The sequence below is a fragment of the Bos grunniens genome, chromosome 19 (assembly GCF_055505025.1).
Source record: "Bos grunniens cultivar Pamir isolate PY7600 chromosome 19, Bosgru_T2T1.0, whole genome shotgun sequence".
Classification (NCBI taxonomy): domain Eukaryota; kingdom Metazoa; phylum Chordata; class Mammalia; order Artiodactyla; family Bovidae; genus Bos; species Bos grunniens.
In genome coordinates this window covers 18,647,107-18,673,628 of record NC_141183.1, presented here as the reverse complement: position 1 = coordinate 18,673,628, position 26,522 = coordinate 18,647,107, and the positions used below count along the sequence as shown (strand labels likewise).

At 44.9% G+C, this 26,522-nt stretch overlaps 2 protein-coding genes across 8 annotated transcripts in view; one reads left to right on the top strand and one right to left on the bottom strand.

The window, feature by feature from the left end:
* Positions 1-10,245, bottom strand: part of DCAKD (dephospho-CoA kinase domain containing) — a 28,086-nt gene extending 17,841 nt beyond the window's left edge. For 2 of the 6 annotated variants that reach the window (XR_015147524.1, XM_086357283.1), the window contains exons 1-2: positions 10,105-10,245; positions 8,688-8,797 (exon numbers count right to left, since the gene is read on the bottom strand). The gene's annotated coding sequence lies outside the window, so the exon portion shown is untranslated. Of the gene's footprint in view, positions 1-384; positions 503-2,308; positions 2,354-8,687; positions 8,798-9,706; positions 9,848-10,104 lie in introns of those variants that run through there. The other 4 variants (XR_015147523.1, XM_086357282.1, XM_086357284.1 and 1 more) reach the window with 3 other exon arrangements.
* The window catches only part of NMT1 (N-myristoyltransferase 1), a 34,233-nt gene continuing 17,675 nt past the window's right edge, over positions 9,965-26,522 (top strand). Inside the window, exons 1-3 of one of the 2 annotated variants that reach the window (XM_086357243.1) lie at positions 9,965-10,657; positions 21,953-22,061; positions 24,649-24,793. In XM_086357243.1, the coding sequence (XP_086213369.1) occupies positions 10,527-10,657; positions 21,953-22,061; positions 24,649-24,793 (385 nt within the window). In that variant the 5' untranslated portion in view covers positions 9,965-10,526. The remainder of the gene's footprint in view (positions 10,658-21,952; positions 22,062-24,648; positions 24,794-26,522) is intronic. The other variant, XM_086357244.1, reaches the window with a different exon arrangement.

The window sequence follows — 26,522 nt, the reverse complement described above, 5'->3', positions numbered from 1 at the left end:
CGAAAAGGTTCCTAGGAGGCCAAAGGGGAATCATGTCAAGGGATGATCTACCCAGATGCTTTTTCGGTAGGATCCATCTTGGCTAAAAGATGCGTACGCCCACATGGAAGGATCTTAAGATATAACGAATATGGACCGTGAACCAGGCAAATCATAATGACTGGCCAAAGGAAATAGGGAAGAAATACCCCATAAAAGTAATTCAAACTACCACGAAGGCGAGACTCAACAACTCAGGGACCCTCCCTTTGAGTCTGCCCCGTGTGTCTAGCCACACGTACTGTACTCTTTCCTCCTAATAAATACTTTACTTGCTTCACTACTTTCCATCTTTGTGGAAATTCTTTTCTGCAGAGCTGAAGGGCCAGGGCCCTTGTCACTTACCACTGGTCTAGTGGCTAGGATCCAGTGCTTTCACTGCCACGACCCAGCCTCAACCTCTGCTTGGGAACCCAAGCCCCACTCCAAAGCCACTGCAGGCTGAGGTCACATGAGATCAATTCTAGCAAATATACAGGGATACATACATGAATTAAAAGAAAACATTCCACTCAGCTTATTAAGAGAAGCATTTCAAATAAGAGTTAGGTTTAACAATGATTAAAACTAGTTGTTTTGGTCAGTTTTGTACTTTACAATTTTGGAACTCAGTCTAAAAGAAAATGTTTAACAGTATGACAACACAATTTTCAAAAATGTTTTAGTTTTTATAAGTATTTTTGTAGCAGAGCAGAACAACAAACCAAAGACTTTCAAGTATAAAACTGATTTGACTAGAAAAAGAAATTCTGCGGAGGAAATTAAGTGGAAATAGGAGTTTAAGGAGGAAAAAGTAACATGTAAAATTTCAACTGTTCAATAAAAGCTGGTTCATGTAATCTTTTGCAAGGATGAGGGAACATCAAATCACTATGGTATTTAGATTCCTTTGCAGACTTAAGTGCCTTGACAGTTTCATTTTTAAGATGTCAATATTTACAATTAACCAGAAATCACGGTCTTTGCAACTATTGAAACTTTCAGAGAAAAATTTAAGCAACCTAAAAATGTGAAGAGTGGGTAGTTTTCAAAAGGAAGCTGAGCTCAATGGCTACTGCTGGCCTGCCTTCAGTCGTAAAGGCACAGGAACCAAATGAGGTTCTGAGCCCTTTGAACACGCTTCCCATAGGGACAGATTCAGACCTTGCTCAAGAGACAGAAGAGGATTTGGGGGGAATTTAGGGCCCTCGTAAGGGAAAACTACCCCAACCGGACTGTCCACTTCCTATCTCTATTATGTTACCGTGTCCCCAGGCTTGTCTGCACCCTGCCAAATCCATCTGATTTACTTAGGCAAATCTGCACTCCCGGCCCCAAAGAAAACACATTTCAAAGCTTTCCATTTCCTCAACTTTAAAACTAGGACTCAATTTCAAGGTTCATTCGGGTGAAAATTTCCCCATAACTAAGAGACAGAAAATTTTTTGCAAACTTCGTAAACAAACTCAGCGCCAGAGGCGCCAACGCCTCCATTTGGGGAGCGGGGAGAGGGGAGAGAAGTAGGCTGCCCTTTTCATCAACGCAAGAGTTGGGAACTCCACGCCATCAATGTTTCACGTGAGCAAACAAGAGTCGGAGCGGTACCCACAGTCACACAACTGGAAATGGCAGAGGCTGGATTCAAAAATCAAACAAATCTGACCACAAAAGTCTGAAGTGCAGGGGGTGGTTATTTAGTCTCTAAGTCGGGTCGACTCTTGCGGCTCCATTGACTGTAGCTGCCAGACTCCTCTGTCCATGGAATTCTCCAAGCAAGAACCCTGGAGTGGGTTGCCATTTCCTTCTCCAGGGGAGCTTCCCATCCCAGGGATCGAACCCGGGTCTCCTGAACTCTGCAGGCAGATTCTTTACCGAGTGAGCTACGAGGGAAGCGGCTTTGGCCTAAACCTTGGTTTAAATTCACTATTTCCACTGCTTTCTAGTTGTAAACCTGTTTCCACAGCTCTAAAACATCACCTTACTTAGTAGGGTTGTTGTCAAGGCAATGAGCCACGGAGGTAAAAGCGTTTGACCAAGAGCTGCTACATAGTATGTGCTCAATAAACTGTAACCGAGGCTCAAAAGAAAGGCGCGTATTCTACGCCAGCCCAGCACCGCTACTGCGCCAAGAATACGGCGCCTGGACACAATGCCTCCAGGCTGGACGAAGCCCTTCAAGCGCGGGAGCCTGAACGCCAGAGTAGACAAAGCGGCCCCAGGGGCCGCAAACCGGCCAGCCCCCTAACCCGGGTCCGGCCGCTCCCACTTGCCCATGCGGCGCGCTACGTACCCTGGGACTCTGACCCGGCTTGGCCGCCGCCGCTCGCCCAATCTCAGAGGCGCTTACTGGGTGGCTCTCTGAAGACAGGCGGGGCCTCGGGAGCGCGCGCACGTGGACCGGACGTCCGGCCAGCTGAAGGTGGGCGGGGCCGGCGACTGGGGGCGGGACCCGGAAGGCGCCCCTCCCTAGCGTGCTGGGCAGGTGGGGATCGCAGGATTATTCTGCTCTGGGCGCTAAAACATTCCCAAGCTGGAAGAAACCCGGGGCGGGCGGGGCCTAGCTTCAAGTTCAGGACTGGCCACCACTAGCTGTGCAGCCTCTGGCAATGGTTAACAATAGCCATGGTAGTGGCTACTGCCAAGTCTTAACAGCACTCTGTAAGCATTCTCCTTGAATCTTCACAGTCCTTGAGGTAGATACCATTACCATCCCCATTTTTTAATTATTTTGGCCTGGCTGGGCAGCTTGTGGGATCTTAGTTCCCCGACCAGTGATTAAACTCCACCCTCATCAGTGAAACTGCAGAATCCTAACCACTGGACTTGTTGCAGGAAGGGGAACCCCTTCCAGGGTCTGAAACTGGGCTCTTGTCTAACACTTGGAAATGAATTGTCCGAGGAGACACATGTGGTGACAAACCAAGAGATTTTATTGGGAAAGGGCTCCCAGCCGGAGAGCAGCAGAGTAAAGGAACCCAGGAGAACTGCTCTGCCACGTGGCTCGCAGTCTCTGGTTTCATGGTGATGGGATTGTGCTGTCTTTAGCCAATCATTCTGACTCAGAAGTCCTTCCTGGTGGTGGACACCTTGTTCAGCCAAGATGGATGCCAGTGAGAAGGATTCCAGGAGGTGGTCAGACATGTGGTGTCTCCTTTGGACCTTTCCGGAACTCTTCTAGTTGATGATGGCTTATTAGTTCTGTGTTCCTTACCTGGACTGTCTATCGTAAAACAACTCACGCAAATGGTTACTATGGTACCTGGCCAGGGTGGGCTGTTTCAGTCAGTGTGCTTCCCCTAACAGACTGCTAGGGAATTCCCAGAAACTGACATTTTAAAAAATATATATTTATTTACTTGGCTGTGTAGAGTCTTAGTTTTGGCACGTGTTATCCTTTGTTGTGGCACATAGCATAGATTCTCTAGCTGTGGTATGCAGGCTCAGTAGTTGTAGAAGCTGACATATAAAGGTTAATCCGTTTACCATGAATATTGGCTATGGAGCTCATTCTATGCTTACAACCCTAGCCAAGTCACTTAGCCTCTCTGCTCTTTCGAAATGCAAATATTGGCTACTGTGCTGCTTGTTGAAAGAATTGAAAATACATAAAAGCACCTAAGGGTGCTCCACATATAGTTCAGTTCAGTTCAGTCGCTCAGTCGTGTCCGACTCTGTGACCCGATGGATTGCAGCACGCCAGGCTTCCCTGTCCATCACCAACTCCCAAAGCCTACTCAAACTCATGTCCATTGAGTCGGTGATGCCATCCAACCATCTCATTCTTTGTCATCCCCTTCTCCCGCCTTCAATTTCCCCCCAGCATCAGGGTCTTTTCAAATGAGTAGGTGGTCCTTAACTCAGACCCTGCCTCCACCTCCCTCTTCCTAAACTGTCCCTCTGCTTTCAGCGGCAAGGCAGGAAGCTTGTCTTCACCGCTACTGTGCTCAGCGCCTGGCCCAGGGTCCAGCATACAAGGGATCCAATAGATTGAAGGAGGAAGTAACCCAACATCTTTCTCTGATCACTCCAGTCCCTGAAACCTTTCTTCTTGAGGTCGGAAGCACTGACTGACATCACCCAATGAATAGGATTGCATCTCATGATCAAAGGGGCCATTTGGTCCAAACACCTGTTCAGTGTTTGAATCTCCTCCACATCATTTCTGCTTACTTTACTTGGACAAGTCCAGTGTCGGTGAATGCACTGTCTTTCCAGACAGCTTCATGATGTCTCTGAAATTCAATCCTGGCCGTTTTTCCTTAGGTAACATCTCTTCTATTCCACAGGGTCATATTAAAACAATTCTAATTCCTATTCTATAGAGCTAATGGCCCAGTCCTCTTCCTGGACTATACAACTTTCAGATAACCTCACTATGTGGTTCTCAATCTCTTGCCTACTTCTGTCACGTCAGAAGGATACCCAGATGCCCCCCACCCCCATCCCCATCAGTAACAATGACTGACCACGGCAGTGATAGAAATAAGATGCCTTCGCCTCCCCCAGGGTATCAGGCTATTCCGAGGGGCATATTGTTAGGCAATCCCTTCAAGATAATCCTTTTCCCCTCCGGATTCTGCCTTACAGTATTGTGAGCTAGCGATGTACAAGTGGGGGCTCTAATTAGCCATCTTTGTGGTCCAATCTGCCAACAGCAGCTGCATCTCTGCTCTGGGGTGATCCTGGAGGCTGAAGGGCAGCTTCAGGGGCTTCAACCCAGGAACTTCCTCTGAACTGAAGCTCTGTCTTTGCAGTTTTGAGGTGATGTCATCAAGGACTTTTTCAGCTCAAACACATACGCTCTGTTATTTTGGATGGCAGTTACTTTGAGCTGGCTTGGACTGCGTACACAATCTTACTTCATCCTGATAATGACCTATATCTCAGTCACCCCTGTGTCCTTAGCATCTACCATGACGCCCAGACCACAGAGCTACTTTAAGTTGTTTGGTGCCCTCCGAGTCCAGTAGAGATGACTCCTTTGACTCCTAGGTCTTTGACTCAGTTCTTAAAATTAAACTTACTTTCCGTATATTTATTTTAAATAAATATTAATATGCAATTAACTTTATACTATCCCTCACAAATATCATTAATATTTATTCTTTATTAAATAGCTTAAAAGAAAAAAAAAGACTTCCCAGCTGGGAGATAAAGTCCAAACTCTGAAGATGAGCCTGAAACTCAAGGCTTTCTATGACCTGGCCCCTGATCACTCCTCCAAACATATGTTCTACCATATGTCTTACCATATGTTCCCCCTTGGGAAAGGCAAAGGAAGAAGGCAATTTAGTTACTGCACTAGACTTTGCATGAAAACAACAGGTTCAAGTCCAAGCTCATCCTTAGCAGCAGTGAAACACTGGACAAATCATTGAACTTCTGTTCTTCTCATCGTAAAACAAGAATTATAGCAGCCCTGTTTACTGCACAGAGTCAAAGAAAACAACTGATGGTAGGGATCAAACGAGACAGTAGCGTGTGAGCTCATTTTGTGAGTAATAAAGTGCTTTATGCACATGAGTGGTCACCATACCATGTGCTCCTGCCTCTGCCCCTTGTCTGCGTTTCCACATCCTGAAGCACTTGTCACTTCTTTCTCACTATTCACTCATTTATCCAGTCATACATTAATTAATCCAACAAATATTAATTGAGGGCTTGGACTTCCCTGTGGCTCAGTAGTAAAGAATCCCCCTGCAATGCAGGGGACATGGGTTGGATCCCTGAGTTGGGAAAGATCCCCTGGAGTAGGAAATGGCAACCCACTTCAGTATTCTTGCCTGGGAAATCCCATGGACAGAGGAGTCTGGCGGGCAATAATCCATGGAGTTGAAAAAGAATCGGACATGACTTGTTAAACAAGAACGAAAAACAATAGTGTGCTGGCCCAAATGATAAAAAAGTGAGGAAAACCCAACCTGTTCTGTCTTCATAGAACACAGGGTCTTGGGGTGGGTGGGGGGAAATGGTTGCAAATTGAACAACCACACAAACTAAAGTAAAACTGCAGAGAGACTTCTCTGGTGGTTCGGGGGCTAAGACTTGGTGCTTTCAATGCAGGGGGCCTGGGTTCAATCCCTGGTCAGGGAACTAGATCCCTTGTGCCACAACTAAGAGTTTGCGTGCAGCAACTAAAACCTGGTGCAGCCAAATAAATAATTTTTAAAATTAATAAACTTAAAAACTGCAGCTGTGACTCCAGCTCAGGAGTGGGTCCAAAGGGCCCCCCAAAATGATCATGATGGGGGAGTCCAGGGCTTAAGTTGCATCCAAGGCCTGGTTTGAGTCCTGCTTTCTCTAGGAAGCTTTTTCTAACCACCCTGGCCCAGAGGTCTGCAGTGCCTGCCCCACCCCCATCTTTAGTTAACTTATCTATCCAGTTCATTTAATCATACCCAGTCAGGCCTTGTTATTTTGGTATCAAGTGTGCCTGGTTTTCCCGATTTCACTGGAAGTGCCTTCTGGGCAGGGAATGCCTGGCACTCTTTTAAATCCCACAGCACCAAGCAGAAGGCTGAGCCCACTGTGGTCCAGGGACCTGGTTTATCAGGGACTGTCACATGGAAAAAGGATGCCCTTTCTGAGCGTGAGTTCTAGGGGGGGACAGGGAGCTACCAAAGACCATCTCTCCAGCCCCTATTTCACAATCGAGCCCACTAGCCCTGTTTTTCAGAGGAGAAAAGCTCTTTCCTAGGAAAGCCAGGATGTTGCCCAGTATGATCTTTCTCCAACAAAAATTGCATCATCTTTCTCCCCAGTTAAAATCCTTCCATGTCTCACACTCTTCAGGGTAAAGTCCAAACTCTTCAGTATGGCAGCTGCATCCCTTCCCAGTCTGACTTCTGGCTGCCTCTCTGGTCTCAACTTCCAAAATGCTCCTCACACTCCAAGCTGGCCACATCATTCTCCTTTGTGATACCTCCAAAGCAGCCACTTTCATTCCTTCTGCCTAGGATGTCCACCCAGTCTGTCTGCTTCTGCTACCAAAACTCAGCTCAGCCGTCTTCTCCAGAACCCCATTCCCCAGGTTAAGGATTCCACCTCTAGGCTCCTGCTACATCCTGTGGCCACCCCTCAACTCTTTTCTGCACTGTGTTCTGTCAGACCAGACACCTTCCAACTGATGGAGGGACCGAGGGAGGGGACTGTGTTCGTCCATCCCTAATTGTCTACCTTCTGCCCCAGAGCCCAACACATCAGGACATGAGTGTTCCAAGCCACTGGCTAAATGAATCATAAAGGTGACCTGGCTTATGCCTTCCTAGGCCCATCTGAAGAAAGGGATCTCTGATCTGCTGGGAGCACAGCAATGACCTTGATCTGTGATGGACATCATGAGAAAGGTTGTTTTTTGATCACCAGGAGTGATGCTGACTTTCTGGGAGGGGAAAACACTTTACTGCTCTGTGTGCACTGTCTCAGATGAGGACACTGAGGCTCAGAAAGGATAAGTGAGTTGCCTAAGTGACTTGGTGGGTCACAGGCAGAGCTAGGACTTAGAAGCCAGAGAGTTAGAATCTGGAACCTACTCTTAATGACTATATTCTCTTGTCTCCAGTAATAATCGAGAAGGAATAATGGAGGTATGAACACTAGGAGTAAATTCCAGAATCTGCAGAGGTTTACAGGCACATCCTTCAGCTATCCTTTGGGGCCTGCTGTACCTTGCTCACTTGTATGAGGCTCTTGCCAGAATGGGTGGGTAGGAAGAGCCAGCCGAGCTAGATGGGAAAACTGTGCCACTGAAGTGTGTTGAGGAGCTCAGAAAGCTGGGACCAAAGAAAAAAAGGAACAAGACTTAATTGAAAAATATGTAAAAACTATCTAGAATTACACAGGATTATATGCTTTTTTTTTTTCATTTTTAAAATTATTTATTTTTGGCTGTGCTAGGTCTTTGTTGCAGAGCTCAGGCTTCTCACTGCAGTGGCTTCTCTTGTTGCAGAGCACAGGTTCTAGACCGCTCAGGCTTCAGTAGTTGTGGCACACAGGCTTAGTTACTTAGACATTCAAGTAAGCTCAGGCATTGAAGTCACATGTGGCAAAATTCAGTCATTAAATGGACATTAAAAAAAAAAAGGTGTTGGGGACTTCTCTCGTGCTCCAGTGGCTAAGACTCAGCACTCCCAATGCAGGGGGACTGGGTTTGATCCCTGGTCAGGGAACTAGATCCCACATGCTTCAACTAAGAGCCAGTACAACCAAATAAATAAAAAAAAAAAAAAGATATTTCTTAAATAAAATAATAAACATAAAGTTTTTAAAAAGGTGTTGAGAATTCCCTGGTGGTCCAGAGGTTAGGACTTGGTGCTTTCACTGCCAGGGTTAGGTTCAGTCCCTGGCTGGGGAACTAGGAGTCTATAAGCCACCACGTGGCATGGCCGAAAAAAAGAAAAAAACAAACGAAGTGTCACATATACTCAATTTTTTTTTTTTTTAATTTTTTTTAAAAAACGTAAAAATTTAAATTTTTACTATAGAGAAATCAGGAATCCTACGAAATCTAAGATTTTAGAAGATTCTAACTTGGATTCCAGAACCTTGGACTCATACTTGCATTCTGAGCTTGGTCACCTTAGTCACATTGCTTGCCTATCTACCAGAAAAGCTCTCCACTGAGCCAAAACTGCTTGGTTTGCAGTAAAATACCATGCAGGGTGTCTTACTTAAGCTTTAGATTGCAAGAATGGCAAGGGGCCAGACACCAGCACCATCATCCTCCATAATCACTCTTCATGAGCTCCATTTCATTAGCCTTCATTCAGCCTCCGCAAATCTGTAGGAAAAGAAAATACAGGGCTGGGAATTAGAATACCAGAAATGAGTTCTGGTCCGAGGTCTGCAACTAGGTATCGCTGTTTTTTTTTTTTTTTTTAATTTTTCCAAGCACAGTTTTCTTCAAGCCTCCTTCACAAAGCCACATGAGCTATTATAACTGAAATACTTAGAAAAGTTAAATCCATCTAACACATGTAAGGCTTTATTATCTTCTCTGACCGCCTCCTTTTGCCTGCATTGCATATAAAGCATCCTGCTGACCACAGTCTTGGCCCCAGAGAGACAAGAAAGGGTAACAGTTTTCAGGCTGAGCAGGAGTCTTTGCCTTCCAAAGTCAAATATAAATGATTGTGGGTTACCTGCTACTTCGGATAATATTATTAACACTTCTGCTCTTGCCACTGGTATAAGATCAAGCATTGACTATATTTAGCTCTCTTTTGTTTTGCTTCCCTGAGTCAGAAGGGAAATACTTCTTCTCACTCTATTCCTCTTCCCACTCTGAGAGTATCCCAAAGGCAAGATCATTTCCCTTTTTGGCTGGATCATTTCATGCAGCTCTCTGATAAGAACTTGTCCTTCCCTCAACACCCACATAACCCAAGCTGAATGGAAAATCTCTAGGAATGGTAAGCATGTCTTTGGGCTCTGCCTCAACACTCCGGTGTGATTACTCAACCACAGGGGTGAGACCCAAAGGACTGGAGCATTCAGTCAAGGCTAAAAATAGCTTAAGATGTCAAAATTACCTTCTAATAACTGATTTACTTGGGTAGATGTATGAGGTATTGGGACTTTAGTGGTAAAGAATTTGGAAGAGTTTAAGTCATATCCATATGCGTATACTTCTCGCCTCCCCCCCACTCCACCCCCGCCACTTAGCTATTAGATTGTCCAATTTACCCACCAGTTTTGGGTCCAAGTTTCTTGTCTGTGAAAAACGGGAGTAGTGCCCACCTTCTAGACTTGTTGAGAAGATGGCAGTAAGTAATTGAGTAATTGTGGAGGGCTGCTGCGGAGAATGAAAGGGACTCTGTGTGGGGAAGAGCTTCAGGCCAAGAAGGGCTAAGGCCTGACAGAGCAGTCAGATGTCATTGGTCAGGACCAATGCTCCGCACATCACAATCCACCGCCTTTCATGAGGCCTCGATCTACCAACGACCACGGGCCACCCAGAATCCTGAGCGAGTAAAGGCGGCCAGGAGCCAGCCAACCTGGCTTCTTGCAGAAGGGCACTCCAAGAAAATCCTATGCATTTGGGCTTCCAGTGGGTCGCAGCCGCAGGCCTCAAGGCCTCTTACTTACCTGAGAATGGTAACGGTCCTTAACGGCAGCCAATAACGGCTCAGAGCCGGCAGAGGTCAAATCTAGGATTTTGGAGCCCACGCCCAAAACCCTAAACTGCATCGAACTACAACTCCCAGCATGCGAAGCGACCGCCCGGGTGGCGGAGCGTGGGCCTCGACAACCCCGGGCCCTTCATTCCTCCCGCGCGGCCGAGCTCCCAGAACTTCCGGATAGTGCTGGCTCCCCACCCACGACTGCCTCCTCTCTAGATTTCTGGGTATTGTAGTCCATCTTGTTCCGGTTTCCCGGGAATAACCTGCTCCTAGCTACGGCTACTTTCGCCACAAAAACTACAAAACCCAGAATATCGCGCAAGTTCCCCTTGTCCAATAGGAGCCCCCCATGTAGCGAGGCGCGGAGGCCGGCTCTCGCAACTCAAGATGGCGGACGAGAGTGATACAGCAGTGAAGCCGCCGGCACCTCCGCTGCCCCAGATGATGGAAGGGAATGGAAACGGCCATGAGCACTGCAGCGATTGCGAGAACGAGGAGGACAACAGCTACAACCGGGGGTAATGAGATCCTCGGAGTCCAATTCCCATCCAGTCCGCCACAACCTGGGTCTCTGGGGTGCGGGGAAGTCACCGGGAGCTTAGTGTAGCCCTACCCCCACATTCCTATTGGCTGAGATATTGGTATCCTGTCTGGCGATTGGTTGCTGTCTTTGTCATTTATCGGGGGTGGGTGCTCAGTTTGTTAAGGCCCAGAGACATTCAATACTTTTATTATATAAAAGTTCTGTGTAATGTTCCCGTCTTGTGGCTCATGCGCTTCCGGGGAAAAGAACATGTTGGACGATGGCCTTCGATGGCACAACACAGGTCAACCTAACAGTACAGTTCAAAAGGAATGTTACTTACAGTGGTGGTGTGTGAACAACGTGATTAGCAGTAAACGAATAATAAAACGTTTCACTGCAGTTCGCCTTCAAGGAGGAAATTCATCAGGCTATACCAACCATAATTATGTTGTAAAAATATCACTACTAGAGAATCCCAAGATATAAACTCACCTTATAAACCCTATGTAATTACTGTATGATAATATTTTGATGTATATGGTGTCCGCTGCTCCAAATGATCCATAAGTTTCCCGAGCAATATACAATTAGGTCTTTCAGTATCTTTGCTCTATTAACTTTGCGAAGTAGCTTCGAACTTCAAGAAATTGAGTGATGGTGCTTCCTTGGACAGTTGGGAAGTGGTTTAATACTTCGTCTCCTGTACTTTAGGGTCTTGCTTCCGATTAACTATTCCTCGGGTAGAAGGAGCGCGTCAAACGTTTTGAGTGTTGAGCTTCCAAATTTAAGCCACACCCGATCATTTCTTTTTCCTCACATTGTTACAGTGGCTGGCGCAGAGGCTCACTCTCCTTATCTATATGTATGTTTCCTAACGGAAAGTCATGAGAGACTCTTGGATGTAAAACTTTGGCTGAGCCTTTGATGGTCTGATTTTCGTAGCCATCTTGTCCTTTTCTGAATCAATCGGTTGGTGGTAGCCCTGGAGGTAAAAGTGGAAGGTTGAGGTCTTTGGATAAACTTTAAAGAGAGATTCTGTTACCTTGAGGTGATAGGAGAACAAAGGATTATTTAAATGGCTTATAAGTGGCTTGTGATGAATGCTTAGGTTAAAAGATCTAGCTTTATGTTCTTCAGATAGCTTTAAAACCACAAGAAGATGTAGGGGAAAAGGAAGCTTGTCAGATTTGGTTTTTATAGGACTGTGTTCTTTTGCACACAGATCTAATGTAATAAAAACCTCTAGATTCCTGAAAAAGGAAGAACTGAAAAAGAGGAACTAGGAACAGGAAGGAGGGAAAGTGGCCCTTCTGAATAGAGACCCCAACCACATGTGAGCATTGTTAAATTCGAGATTCGTTTCAGAAGTGAAAGTACCACTTCATCTTTGCTGTGTGTGTAGTTGCTTTTAGTTTTCAATGCTAAACTGTTGCCCTGACCAGTGTCTGTAGCTTGTTAGTTGGTTTTGTTGCCTATAATCTATGAATCACTTTACAGGACTGTTTGGCAAAAAGTTCTGTGTTTTATTTAGAGTACAACGAAGTAGTAACCTTAAAAAACTCTTCGGAAGTGCATGGTTATGGGCTAGGTGAACAAATTAAGTTGATTAGTATCCCAAATCTAGAGATCTGTGTGAGTGAGCTTGGAGGTCCAGGTGAGAAACAGAGGACCCAGCCTGAAGGGCAGAGTCTAGTTCTGGCACTTGGAATCTGAATAGACTTGACATTTTCTCCATTAATTGTCAGAGGAAATGATTTTGGGGAGAAGCTATGTAGTACAATGGGAAAAGCATAGACTTTGGAAGCATTCAAACCTGTGTTCAAAGCCTGGTTTTGACACTTAATAGTCCTGTGTCCTTGGGAAAGTTACTTAACCTCCAGTTGTTGAGACTACATGAGGTAACATCTGAAGCAGCCTTCCCCCTTCTATTTCTTCAGATCTGCCCTGTCTTCCCCCCAACCCCCTCCCCCTTACCCCATCACATACTGTATTTTTTGTAGCTTTTATCATGACAGTAGTTAAGTAACATTTGTATCCAGTCCTTGTCTTACCTGACCATGAAGAGTTTCAGAACAGGAATCCTGTCTGAGATAGCTGGCAGTTAGTGCTGCCGTCTATGGGGTCGCACAGAGTCGGACACGACTGAAGCGACTTAGCAGCAGCAGCAGTGTGTATTCATGAGTATTTGCTGGATGAATGAATGACATGTTAAAAATTTGTAGCCTGGTGTTAGTGCAGCTTCCTTTCTCCTCACTGAGGAGAAAGATATCAGATTTTTCTCACATGTACACTTAATTTTCCCCAAGTAAGTCTCATAAGCCTTACTATGCTGCTGCTGCTAAGTCACTTCAGTCATGTCCGACTCTGGGCGACCCCATAGACGGCAGCCCACCAGGCTCCCCCGTCCCTGGGATTCTCCAGACAAGAACACTGGAGTGGGTTGCCATTTCCTTCTCCAATGCATGAAAGCGAAAAGTGAAAGTGAAGTTGCTCAGTCGTGTCCGACTCTTAGGGACCCCATGGACTGCAGCCTACCAGGCTCCTCTGCCCATGGGATTTTCCAGGCAAGAGTACTGCAGTGGGGTGCCATTGCCTTCTCCTATAGTTACTGTGGAATACCCACAGAAATCAAGGATCCAACAGTTTTGTCAGGGAAGTTTTCCACGGTTTTTTGGCTTCTTGAAATGTTGCTTGTCTTTACTTAATATTATTTTAAATGTGTTCAAAGTGGTCGAAGAATCAAAATATCTCCTTTTGATGCTAACAGTTCTAACAGACAATATGCAATAAAAGTTAAAGTGAAAGTGAAGTTGCTCAGTCGTGTCCGACTCTTCGAGACCCCATGGACTGCAGCTTACCAGGCTCCTCAGTCCATGGGATTTTCCAGGCAAGAGTACTGGAGTGGGGTGCCATCGCCTGCTCCACTGCAATAAAAGTTAATGATAGTTCAAAACAAACCCTTGTTCCTTGGGCCTTTCTTTCAGGATGGGCTCAAGATGGGCTCAGTGCTTTACACTGATGAAATGAGCTGCGTTCATGCACTGGAACAATAGGAAGTGCATTGGTGCTGGTTCTTACGTCCCTTTATGTATTTTAGTTCTTGATTTTTCTAGTCCTGAGTTTTTTTCTTCCAGAATTAAACATTTGGTGGGTATAAGTTTCATGTATACATAAAAGCACACACATGTTCACAAGCATACATCTATAGTATAGATGTGTGCATGTGAGTGTGTGTGTATCTCTACAGTTTTTCTGTTTTTTAAAAAATCCACTCAACTGAGGAAAGAAAGGAGGGTAGCATTCCCCCCAGCCCAGCCTCCCCAGTTACCTGGCATAAGTTACCTTGAGCAGTTAATTGAGTGGAGAGTCAGGCTAAAATAATCTTTATACTACATCCCTCTGCGGGTCATGATTCATCTATAGGATTTAATTTGCTTGCTTGTTTTTAGTGAGAGATTTATCGCTGAAGAATAAACCTTATCAGCTGGCAGTAGATGTTCATAGTGAGATAACGTTTTTTGGATGCTTTGGAATGGGAGAGAATTTTTACACTGTTTTGCTGTCAACATTCTGTTGGAATTTATTTTGCAATGTTGTTAATACCACTGAGATGCTGAGAAGTCATTGGTCAAGACTTTGATCAGGGATGTCTGTTTCCCATTCTGTTCTCTTACTCCATGGGGACAGGTTAAAATAGGTTCTTAAAAGTTTTTCTTCCTGATGATGCGATATTATTCCTTATGAAGAAACTTAAGAGAGAAGAAAGGTCTTTTTGAATGGAATTCCATAAAGCTATCCTTACTTGCTTCTGTTTTATTCTTCAGCTTTTCCAAGAGTGGCTCTTTCCACATTTATTTGATGGCTTATAGCTGTATCTGGTCCTTAGAAGAAAGAAATCTTTTTAGTTCCTTTTTCTTAATTTCTCCCTTCAGCTTTTGGTTCTTCAAAACTAGATCAAAGCAGAAATGAAAAGAGAAGCCTCATCACTGATATCAAATAAGTGTTCTAATTTTATTTCCCAATTAAGTGGCAATTAAAAGGAAACTAATCAAGAGCTGCTTCAAAGAGAAAAGACTGGAAAGCAGAAGAAATGAAAAGTAAATGAGAGCCTATTTCTGGGAGGCTGCTGCTCCTGGCAAAGCAGTTTTGCTGATTTTTCACATTGTTTAACTAATGTGCTCACTCTAAAATGTCCCAGCTTTACTAAGTCTGCCCTTAACCCTTTCCCTGCAGAGTCCATAAATTTGGGGACCACAGTTTCAGTAACTTTAGGAGGGTGCTGCTTCAGCTCTTCCTCTCTAACCTTTTGTCTGAAATCTCTGCCCTACAAGCCTCTCTTCCAGCTCCCCAAGGACAAGGCACTCTTGTGACAGTTGCATGTAAGGCCCATAAAGTATGGTGTTTTCTGTTAAAAGCACCAAAGCAAAAACAAAACTAATATTCTTTAACAGGGTCAGTACTTGCTGCAGATTTTTTTTCCTCTGCTGCTATCTGAGAGAGATAGCTAAGGAGGCTTCACTATTGTTAAGTGGTCAATAAATGTTGTCTATTGCTAATGTGACTGTGTGCGGAACCCTGTGCTAAAGCCCTTTACGTGGATTATCTCGTGTAGACTTAACTAATAAAGACTGATTTAGCTTTTGTAATGAGGCTTGGGATTTGCCAATCCACCTCTCCCTATGACACCCAGGAGGATCCATTCTGAACTTGCTGGATTTCTTTTCCTTACTTGCATTGACTCCTTCCTCCGACTCTGCAGCAGTGTGCTTTCTGTCTTTGAATGTGTTCAGTAACCCATGGACTTTCCCAAACTAGGGAACCAGTGGGTGATGGAGGTGGCTGGCTCCTTTAAATTGTCCTTGATAGACTGGTATCTTTTTCAGAGTTCATTCCAATGTGTGAAATTGCTGCCAGCATTGAGTCCCTACTCAGAAAATTACTGAAAATGGTCTCTGAACTGCATCTGATTTGACCTTGGAGTTGCCAGGTTACAGTCTAGCTCACCAAACCAACCCAGAGTATATAGAATTTACATTTCCATCTCATTCCCATTTCGAACTACTTAATGTATCAGGGCTCTTGTGACCCCTGAAAAAAGCAGCTTTCCTTCATGGCAGGATTGGCTGGTTCACCCCCAAAACTCTGGCTAACCCAGGGAGGGCAGAGAGTGGCAGTAAAAACAATCTTTGGTAATCCTTTCCCATCCTGCTGATCTTTTCACAGGCCTCCTGGGCATCTTGATGGCAGTAGTAAAAAGTTTTTATTTTTACGATCTCTTAGGACTCAAAGGCAGTTTTTTGTGAGTGACTGACGGTGGGAGCTTGCAAAGTTCGGGGGATGGCATTAAGTGATTCTGCAGCCTCAGTAGTTCAGGGATCGGCAGCTGTGCTGAGCCGCACCACGTGGTCTCACCTGTGCCCCTTGTGAACACCACCGCGCTCACCTGGGTTTGGGTCTTCTGGATATGCGACCAATAGGCTCTCTGGTGAATCACACCTCAGGAGTAAATTGATTTGCAGCAGGGGAGTTTCCTGGGAGTCCAGTGGTTAGGACTCAGCGGTTTCACAGCTGTGGCCCTGAGTATAATCCCTGGTAGGGGAACTAAGGTCCTGCAAGCTGCTGTGTGGCCAAAAAATAGAAAGAAAAAAAAATTGACTTGCAGAAGAATTTCCTGATGTCTACAAGTGGCATCAAAAGGATGTTTGGAGGCTAGTTATTTATTTAGTAAGTTTCTACGGAGATTTTGAATTTGAGCCTAAAAAATTAACTTCCAGCTTAATTCTACTTCTAGGAGGTGGAAAACAGGTAACCGAAAGTTGTGAGTTTCCTTTTCTGAACTCTTTTTTTTTTTCTTTTGATCTATAATCAAACCTAAACCCATGGTCTGTGTTTCAGACATTGGAACCATTGGAAATGGTTGAAATGGAGCTTTTTTGTTTTAACTTGTAGGAATAGAACAGGTCCTAAGGAGGGAGGAGACAATAAGAGAGTTGAAAATTGGATGAGAAATTTGATCATTTAAAATCTCAAACAGTGGCTCAAAAGAGCCCCGCATCGATACCACTCTCTTAGAACATTGGTGCAGCTGTCCTCTGGAAATATTGCTGAAGATGTTTTGTTGCCCCTCTTTTGGGCTGTAGCTTCTCAGGGTTTTATTTTGGTCTATTACGCCTGGAAAGCATCAGTCAAGCACGTATTTGGTGAACTCTCAGTTGTGTGCTCAGCATAACTAGGGATGCTGTGAGAAACAGCTGTGTAAGATGGGGTCCCTAGACTCAGGAAAATTTTTTTTATCTCATTAGGAAGCCAGGCAGCAACCCATTATTATATGTAAAGTATTAAATTGTACGGGAGATCATAACCATAAAAGAGACAGGCCTCAAGGAGCACGCGAGCTGGAGTATCCAGGGGAGGCTTCCTGGGTAAAACGCGGCTCACTCTCCTTGCCTTTAGTATCTGCTCATCTGTCACACAGAAATTTGTTTTAGGGCTTTTGAAGGTTCTCAGAGAAATTCTCACAGGGAATGAGACTTTAGTGTTTGGGAGTGGAGTGAGCCAGGTCCTTAGATTGGTGACTTGTCCCTGGGTTCCAGTCAGTTCGTTGATGCCTCACGTCCCTGGGCCTTGGTTTCCTCTTCTGTAAACAACAGGTTAAGCCAGATGGCCCTGAGAGCTCCTTCCAGCCCCGGTGGTTTAGCTTCCATGATAACAGCTTTCTGTCCCACAGCCCCGCGCCTTTGAGTGGACTTTGGCATCAGCAGGATTAAGAGGAGGCCCAAGTCGTGGACCCACCCTGCTCCTGTTTAGAGCTGTTCTTGTCAGCTTGCCCTTCCCTCCCACCACGCTCACACTCTGATGCTGTGTTCTGCTTCTAGAAATAAGTACTGAGGTTCCTTTTCCATCTCCTCCCCCAGCCCTGACTTTCTTCCAGAGCATCCATAGGATTTCTTACTTGTTTGAACTTAGAATATTTTGACCTTCCTTTAAAAATGACATTTCATGATCGCTTTTCTTCCTTGTTCCTGGTTTTGTCATTCTGTTCATTCATCCCATACTTGCTAGGTTGGTCGTTAATGAGTTGGTCAGCTTTACTTTAGAATGTACATTCCAAAATTTTTATGTGAATTCTTGTCTCCTTTTCCATTGCAGGCAAACAGCCCCTTCTCCAAAAAAAAAAGAGCTGGCAAGTTTCACTAATTCTCTGCTTATTATTTTGGAACCAAATGAACCAAAGGTAGACTTTGATTTGCCATATTCCAAGGCGCTGGCCCATCCCTTTGAAGTATGTTAGGGTGACTGACAGGTTTAGTAAGATCTCTGAGAGATTTTTTGTTTTCATTTGCAGAGTCCCAGCATGCCCAGGGATACCCACCCAGTGGGGATGGACTCAGGTCCCTTTAAAAATGAAGCCAAATTCTTTTGAGGAGGACCAGCCTTGCTTCCATGGGGTCCTTTGGTTTCGTTCTTCCTAAATCCGAATTGAGCCCATCCTTCTGTGAAATGGTGTTGGCTTCCTAAGAAGCTACCCTTAATATTTCCTAAGACCTACTCTCAAGGCCTCTGAGCTTGGTTTGGTTTCTTACGGATAATTAAAGTTATTATAATCACCTAGAAAGCTAACCCTCCTGGGCTCCTTGGAAGTCTCTTCTCTGAGTCATTTGTCTTCCTGTTTGACTTGTTAACTGAGAGACCGTGATGAGCTCATGATGTTCTTATGAAGGTGGCTCAGTACCTGGTCGCTCAGTGACTGACTTTTCTTTGAAACTTCCCTTTGTTCTTCAAGCGTCTCCTCTCCGTGTTCTTCATGTACAGGTTGAGACAGGATCGTTGCTCAGTAACTACATGTGCAGATTCAAGCCAATACAAGGAAAATGAAATGAGCTCTCCAGTCTGAGTTTAGGTCTTGGACTTTGCCAGACACTTGTATTAGTAACGCATAAAACAGAACGAGAGTTCAGCCCAAGGTCCTTCCCCAGAAATGGGGTCTGTGAAGAGATGGCTGCTTCCACTGAACCGCAAGAACAAAGGCAGGAAGGGAACTTTTTAGGGATTTCGCCCACATGAAAAGATGTCTACAGTTGGAGGAAGTAATTTCTTCTATTTTCCTTATGTGAAATTGTGTTTAGTAAGTGTCCAGCTGGTTAATATGCAGCAGTTCTTCACTTTAACCTTTTTGATGCTTTTTTCCCATAAAAAACAATTCTTACTGTAATTCACTTACAGGGACCAGAGAATTCCTCCCATAAGCTGAAATGAGTAGGGACTTATAAACTGTATCAGCAATGGAACCCTGCTTTGTCTCCTGCCATCAACCAGCTTTTAAACCTTATAATCCTGAGACTGAAGTGAGAATGTCTCTGGAATCAGCAAACCACAGTAGAGTTGTCATAGACTGCAAACAGGCCTGTGCAAGATATCAAAGTTGAGATAATAAGAGAAAAACTTTTATCTTCAGTTTATAAATGGCTTCAAAGTTCCTGTTCTTTGCCATGGCCTTGGGGGTTCTGCTGAGCTTCTAGTTTTAGGGAGTTTGCCTTATTCCGCCCTCAGTGTTATCGGTTTTCCTTCTGTGTTGTGCCTTCTGGGTCCCACTGATATGATACCTAGGAAGTGCATTTGCATCTGCACTTCATGACCTTATGCTGGGAGTAAAGTAACCTCCAGCCTTGACGTGATCTCTCTGATTTCAGTCTTTCTGCACCAGGGGCCTGATGAGAGGCCTGGCCCCATGGGTGCAGGCACACTTACTCCAGAGCAGGGGTGGTGAGGGTGGATGAGCTAGATGGGGACTGAATGTGAGGGGCCAAGGGGAAAGCTGGGTCGGATACCTTCTAGAGTTAGAAGCCGCCGTCACCGTAGACTTTCAAGCATGAGAGGGACACGTGGAAAGCCATTTTCACATTGGCGAGTCCCACTGCCATGCAGAGTTTAGGATAAGGCAGAGCAGTTGTGAGTCAAGGAGATCCAGGAAAGGCTGGGGATTCCTTTAGTCCAAGTGTAAGGTCATGAAGTGTGGATGGGAGTGCTTCCAGCCAGGACTGCTGCTGCTGCTGCTAAGTTGCTTCACTCATGTCTCACTCTGTGCGACCCCATAGATGGCAGCCCGCCAGGCTCCGCCATCCTTGGGATTCTCCAGGCAAGAACACTGGAGTGGGTTGCCATTTCTTTCTCCAATGCATGAAAGTGAAAAGTGAAAGTGAAGTCGCTCAGTCGTGTCCGACTCTTTGCGACCCCATGGACTGCAGCCCACCAGGCTCCTCCACCCATGGGATTTTCCAGGCAAGAGTACTGGAGTGGGGTGCCATTGCCTTGTCCGCCAGCCAGGACAAGGAAGACAGTAATCTGAAGACATTCTGCAACAGGAAATGGCAGCACATTGCCTGCTCCCTACCTCACGTACTAGGAGATGAGAGTTAATATTCATAACAACTTGCAGGCACTTTAAGACCATGAAGCCTTTCTGAATTATAAAATAAAGCTTAAATAGTACTTACCACAATGGTATGTAAAATGTATTTTATACTATTTTAATTCTTTGAAAATTGGTTATCTAGCCTATACAGCAAAAACAATACCCTGCACTTAGCTGATCTGCAGATTAGGGTTTACGGTACCCTTTGATTGGACTCCTAATTTTGACTTTCTTTAAAAAAAAAAAATTCTCTTTTTTGGCTGTGCTGGGTCTTCGTTGCTGTTCGGACTTTTCTCTAGCAAGCGGGGGCTTGCTCTGTAGACATGGTGTGCCGGCTTCTCATTGCAGTGACTTCTCTTGTTGCAGAGCACGGGCTCTAGAGTACCGGGACTTCAGTGTTTGCAGCAGGTGGGCTCAATAGTTGTGGCTCCTGAGACTCCAGAGCACAGGCTCGGTAGTTGTGGTGCACGGGCTTTGTTGCTCCAAGGCATGTGGGATCTTCCTGGACCAGGGACTGAATCTGTCTGTCTTGCATTGGCAGGTGGACTCATTACCACTGAGCCACCAGAGAAGGCCTTTTTTTTACCTTATTTAATGGAACATTTCCAGAGAGAATGGCAGCGTGAGAGTCCGGCATTACTCCCAGTCTGACAATGCCAAAATCACTGAAAACATGGCAGGAACTTAACTTTGATGGTGATTAGGAAAAGCAGGCTTCAAAGTGAACCTTAAAATTCATCAGTAAAATGAAGGAAACCCAGAATCAAAACTAATATCCGAAACTCAACAAGAATTGGGAGAAAGCATTTGGGAGCGAATAAATGAAAAAAATGTTAGCAAAACACAGTGTAATATGTGATTTGTGTCTCAGTAGAAGTGTGGAGAGAGGATACAGAGAACAATTTTTTAAAAGCCTGTAGAAAACGATTAAATATGGCTAAGAAGTTGTTTTTGCTTCCTTCATTGGGTGAGTCATGCAGAAGGAAAGCAGCAGGAGGAAATCCCCGTTGCTGTGGTTCACACGCACACATGTTGCCTGTGAATCTCTTCTGAGCAGGGCTGGCTGGGTGTTCATTGTTGATGTTTTCCCAAGATTCCTAGCGCTGGGTTTTGCCGGCTGACAGTTGTCCTCTATCCTACAGGCCTGATTTAGGCATTTCTCATGATCGCTTGACTATTTTAGACACAGATCACAGCAACATTAAGCTACCCTTTTCCTTGCTCCTTCCTCCCTTCCAGAGCCGCCTTGTATCTTAGGTTCAGCTAGGGCAGCTCAGAGAACCCAGTGCAGTGGGATGGGGGAAGTGGAAGTGAGGAAGAGTTTCCAAAAGATCACTTTGGGCTGTCATCCCTTTAAATTTTGGACTCTAAGGAAGAGTTGGTAACATGAATGCCCTGTTAATAATTACATTTACCTCTGATGCGAGCATCCTGGCAATCTAAAGGAAAGGAACCATTGGAATTCCCTGGTGGTCCAGGAGTTAGAACTACACTGTCTCGCTGCTGAGGGCCCAGGTTCCATTCTTGGTCACGGAGCTAGGATCCTTCAAGCCAATTGGCGCAGCCAAAAAACTAAAGAAAATAAACCACATAAAATAGAAGCAAGAACAGAAGAGGTCCTTTCAAACAAATAGGCTGTTCCTTGCACATGGCTCCCTCCCTGGGCACTCTCCCTCCTTGCTGGGAGTGGAGAGGAGAGCTGTGTCCGTTGGCATTCTCCAAATGCCCCTTCTGGGGCCTGGATTCTCTGGTCTGCTTCTGAAGCCCACAGGCTTGATTAAGAAAGGTCTGGTTCCACAGAAAGCTCTTTGTCAGTGCAGCTCAAAACAGATGATTTTTTAAAAAACCTGCATCAGTATTTACTTTGTCTTACAGTGGTTTGAGTCCAGCCAATGACACTGGAGCCAAAAAGAAGAAAAAGAAACAAAAAAAGAAGAAAGAGAAAGGCAGCGAGACAGATTCAGCCCAGGATCAGCCTGTGAAGGTAACAAGGAGGCTCTGTTTTCTTGGGCCTGAGAGTTGCTCTTTCAGAAGAGAGTGCGTTGGGATAAATGCATGGGAACAATGTAATAGATTGCCAGTCTCCACTGGTATTACTTCAAGATGGAGGGGTAGGCTCCCCCTGCTGCCCTAGACCTAGGTGATGAAGCTGCTGTCCTACCCTGAGAGGCACAGCAGATGCGACATTGACCCCCGAGCATAGCGCCCCCTCAGAATTTACAGGTGCACAGCTGCAGGTGGTGCTGTGCTAGGTGCTGGAGAGTAATTCCCTTATGACAGCCCCCTGCGGCCTAGAGTAGTGGTTCCTGGCCTTTTCAGTCCCCACCACTATGAAAATGAAGGTCTGTTCCTTTTAAGGCAGACCTTTATGTTTCTCAAGCATTCTCTTGATGCCATAGTCACAGTACTGAGAACTAAGACCCCCACAGAGCCCATTTCTGAGTTCCGTAGGTGAGAACCACTGGCCTAAAGCTTATGTTTAAGGCTGACATGCAGACACGAAACACAGAAGTGTGGGTAAAGATTGTTTTGTTTTGTAAATAAAATAACATTAAGAAAAGAAAACCTTTTAGGTTTTCCCTGGTGGTCCAATGGTTAAGACTCTGAGCTCCTAATGCAGGAGGTTTGATCCCTGGTCAGGAACTAAGATCCCATATGCCACACACAGTCTGGTCTTAAGACCTTAAATAAAGAAATAAAGATTAACGTTTCTTAAAAAGAAAAGAAAACCTTTTATTTCAAATAAGTGCTATCCTCTTCAAAGCAGGCCCTGGAGGAAGCTCAAAACAGATCCATAATTCCTTTTAGTATTAACTTCAGTTTACAAGCCTCACAAAAAATCTAGTCTCATCAGTATACCCACCTTTGCTTTATGCCTCAAAAGTTATACTCCACCTCAAATCTTCTACCTTATTGAAATACAGCTTCAAGCAGTTTTTTTAATATTTTCAATACCAAACCCACTATGAAAAAAAAGAAGTCACCATTGTTGACTACAATGTTGGCTAGCTAGGTTCTTGCCAGGCACATCGTTTAAATTAATGAGGTGCCTTCAACTTCTCTACAAGGTAGGTGGTTGTCTTCCCATTTTAAAGATGTGAGGAAGTGGTTTACCCAGGTCTTTCAGTCAGGAATCCAAGCCCAAGCCCTACTTCCGTTTCAGGGATTCTTGTTTGTTTCTTTCTCTGAGAGTGGGTGTTTGGATGGTGGGGGTTTGAACTCAAACCTTTATCAAACTGGTTCACTTCAAAATGAGAAAATCGCAGCAAAACACCGTTTGCGTAGCCCTTCTGTTTTTCTCTTTATGAGAATGATGCCATACGTTATAAGGAGTGTAGGGAAAACCTAGCAACAGGAACAAAATGAAAATCACTTAAGAGTTCTGCCTCCCAGGAATGAGCAATATAAATGTATGGGTTTGTAGTCTCCCTTTCCTTTACAATTTAAATGAAAAAAGGAAGCAGTAAAGTATTAGAGGAACCTAAAGGTATTTGTAGAATCTGAAACTGGACATAAGATCCAGAGGCCATAAAAGAAAAAGTGACAACTATCAAACTTCTCTGAAAAAGTCAAAAGATAACAAAGTGGGCAATTATTTGCACTACATAAGTCAGTTTAAACTAATGAAATAAGCAGGCCATTCACAAAGAAAAAGGTTTTTATATGAAAAGATGGTTCAACTTACAATGAAAATTAAAGCAACTATTTTCCCCCCCTAGATTGGCAGAGTTTAAGATTTGGTAAATCTAATGATGAGAGTCTTGAGAAACATACTCTCATATACCGTTCATTGTTTTCTTAATTGATACTCTCTTCTTAAAGAGTAAATTGATAATATATGTAATCTCAAATGTGCATCCCCTTTGATCCAGCAATCTTCCTTTCTTAAACTTTATCCTGCAGAAGGACCTATTCAGTGAGCAAAAAATAGATGCAGAAGAAAGTTCATTATAGCACTGTCTGTAAAACTGAAGACCAGGATCACCAAATGCCCAGTGGGAGAAGGTTGGCCAGATACATTGTGGTCTGTGCTCATAGGGGAATCAGTTGTTGAATGGGCAGGTCCATGTGACCCCCTGGAATGGCCTGTAAGATTCAATATTTAAAGAAGAACAGTCAGTAAAATAATACTCTGCCATTCAATTTGAGTTTTTGAAAATCGTGTGTGTGTTTGGAACTTGTATGCAGAAAAGTCTGAGATTATATTTTCCTTTTCCCACCCCACCTCCCAAATTTAAGACTGCTGATGACAAGGGTTATATTTGAGGGACAGGACTGTTGGGTTTTTACCTTCTGTGTGTATTTACATTGCCGCATGTTTGAAATTTTACACTAAGCCAGGTTTTGCCGTCAAACATCATAAGACTAAGAAGAGGAGAAACCCTGTAGGAAGCACCCACCCACCACACGGCTCATCATCAATCACTCTTTCCAGTTGTCCTACAGCAGTTAACCTCTGAGAAGCCACACCCCTTCTTTGAGTTGTACTCCCTTAACTCCTGAACGTGAATGAATCAAAAATGCTTATTAACATAATGAACCTTTTCTCTCCCCAACTTTGTCTTGTTCAGATGAACTCTTTGCCAGCAGAGAGGATCCAGGAAATACAGAAGGCTATTGAACTTTTTTCAGTGGGTCAGGGACCTGCGAAAACCATGGAAGAGGCTAGCAAACGAAGCTACCAGTTCTGGGACACGCAGCCTGTCCCCAAATTGGGTATGTATGTGCCTTCTTCCCGAGGAGAGGGCACGGGAGCGCCTGAGCCACGCTAAGGGTTCCACTCGGGATTTGTGGGGAAGGACAAGAGAGTCCTATTGTTCCTTGGTGGCCATTTTTAGAGGGTAGTCTTTACAGTGCGGTTCAGAAAAGACTGATGTTCAGGGACTTTATCATTTCACAGTAGCCCATATGGAGGATAAACAATGGTCCTTTTAGTCCATCATCATCCAGTATAAATCTGCAAAGAAAGACTGCCTTGGCACATGATGAGTGGGGATGTGCGCCCATGTATGTATTGCTTCACACAGATTTTATAGAGACTGTCTTGTATATCTGGGCAGGTGTTTAATCCGGAATGGGCCAGTCCCCCACCTCCTCCCTTGCCTTTCAGACAGTGTGTGCTGTGCTGACTGAATGCAAAATGACTTGACATTTTGATTAACGGTTATGGCTTAACACCTGGACTACTATATACAGGTTTGGTTGGCACCTCTTCAAAAAGCTATGATGAACTCTCAGAAGGGTGGGACGAGCAGAAAATAAGTGCATTCCAGAAGGGACTGGTTGTAGCAGGTTAGAGATGCCTGCTGACACCCAGCCACAGCTCGCCTCCATGGTGACTGCAGATGGCATTATTGCCAGGAAGTTTCTGTAGTGGTTGCGTCATGATTCTGGACCCATCGGTAGCCCAATTTCTATTTTCTGTGTGACTGGAAAAGTAGGTATGTTAAAAAAAAAAAAAAGTATGTGTGAACCACAAACGTAGGTAACCTTCAGGCTGTCCGTGTTAAGACACGGTGAGAGCTGACTGTGTGTGGTGGGGAGGGGGCATCTGTGCCCAAGTAGAGTCGTCTACTCCAGAGCGTGCCCCTCCAAACAGCAGGGTGGGCGGGCATTGCTGAACAGCTGGTAGACACGAAGACGCTCAAGCCCTAGGCCTGCAGAATCAGAACCTGCAGGGGCTTTGCGTCCACTTTGAAAGTTTGAGAAGCTCTGCTCTGAAGCACATGGTTTGCAGGCAGCTTAGTCACAGTCCAGAAACAGGCTGAGATGTGTCCCTATGGGGTGGAGAGCAAAGCAGTGCCCAGGTCGTTATGGGTGGTGAACGGGCAGCAGGCACTGTTCTATTGAAGTCTATTGACTAGAACCCTGCCCTGACCCATCCACCAGGTCTGTCGGGCTGCCCAGGCCATTCAGGTTCCAGGCCACTGGCTAAGCCCTCCAGCAAGGCTTTGGATCACATGGACATGAATCTGAGCAAACTCTGGGAGATAGTGAAGGACAGGGATGCCTGGCATGCTACAGTCCATGGGGTCACAGAGTCAGACGCAACTGAGCGACCGAACAATAAATGCTGTTAGTCGGGCATTACTAGTAATGGGTCCCAGTGACCACTCCCCCAGGAAGAATCAAGAGCTACATGCTCCACCTCTAAGTGGATTACACAGAGAGACATTCAGAGGAAGCTGATATGCATCTTTACTGGGTTTTGTGGGTTTTTTTAATATTTATTATTTATCTGTTTGTTTATTTGACTGGTCTGGGTCTTAGTTGTGGCATGTGGGATCTTTAGTTCCCGTGTTTGAACTCTCCTGAGTTGCCTCATGTGGGATCTTAATTCCCCAACCAAGGATCAAACCTGGGACCCCTGCACTGGGAGCGTGGAGTCTTAGCCACTGGACTAACAGGGAAGCCTCCACCTTTGCTGTGTTCAGATGGAGTTTTG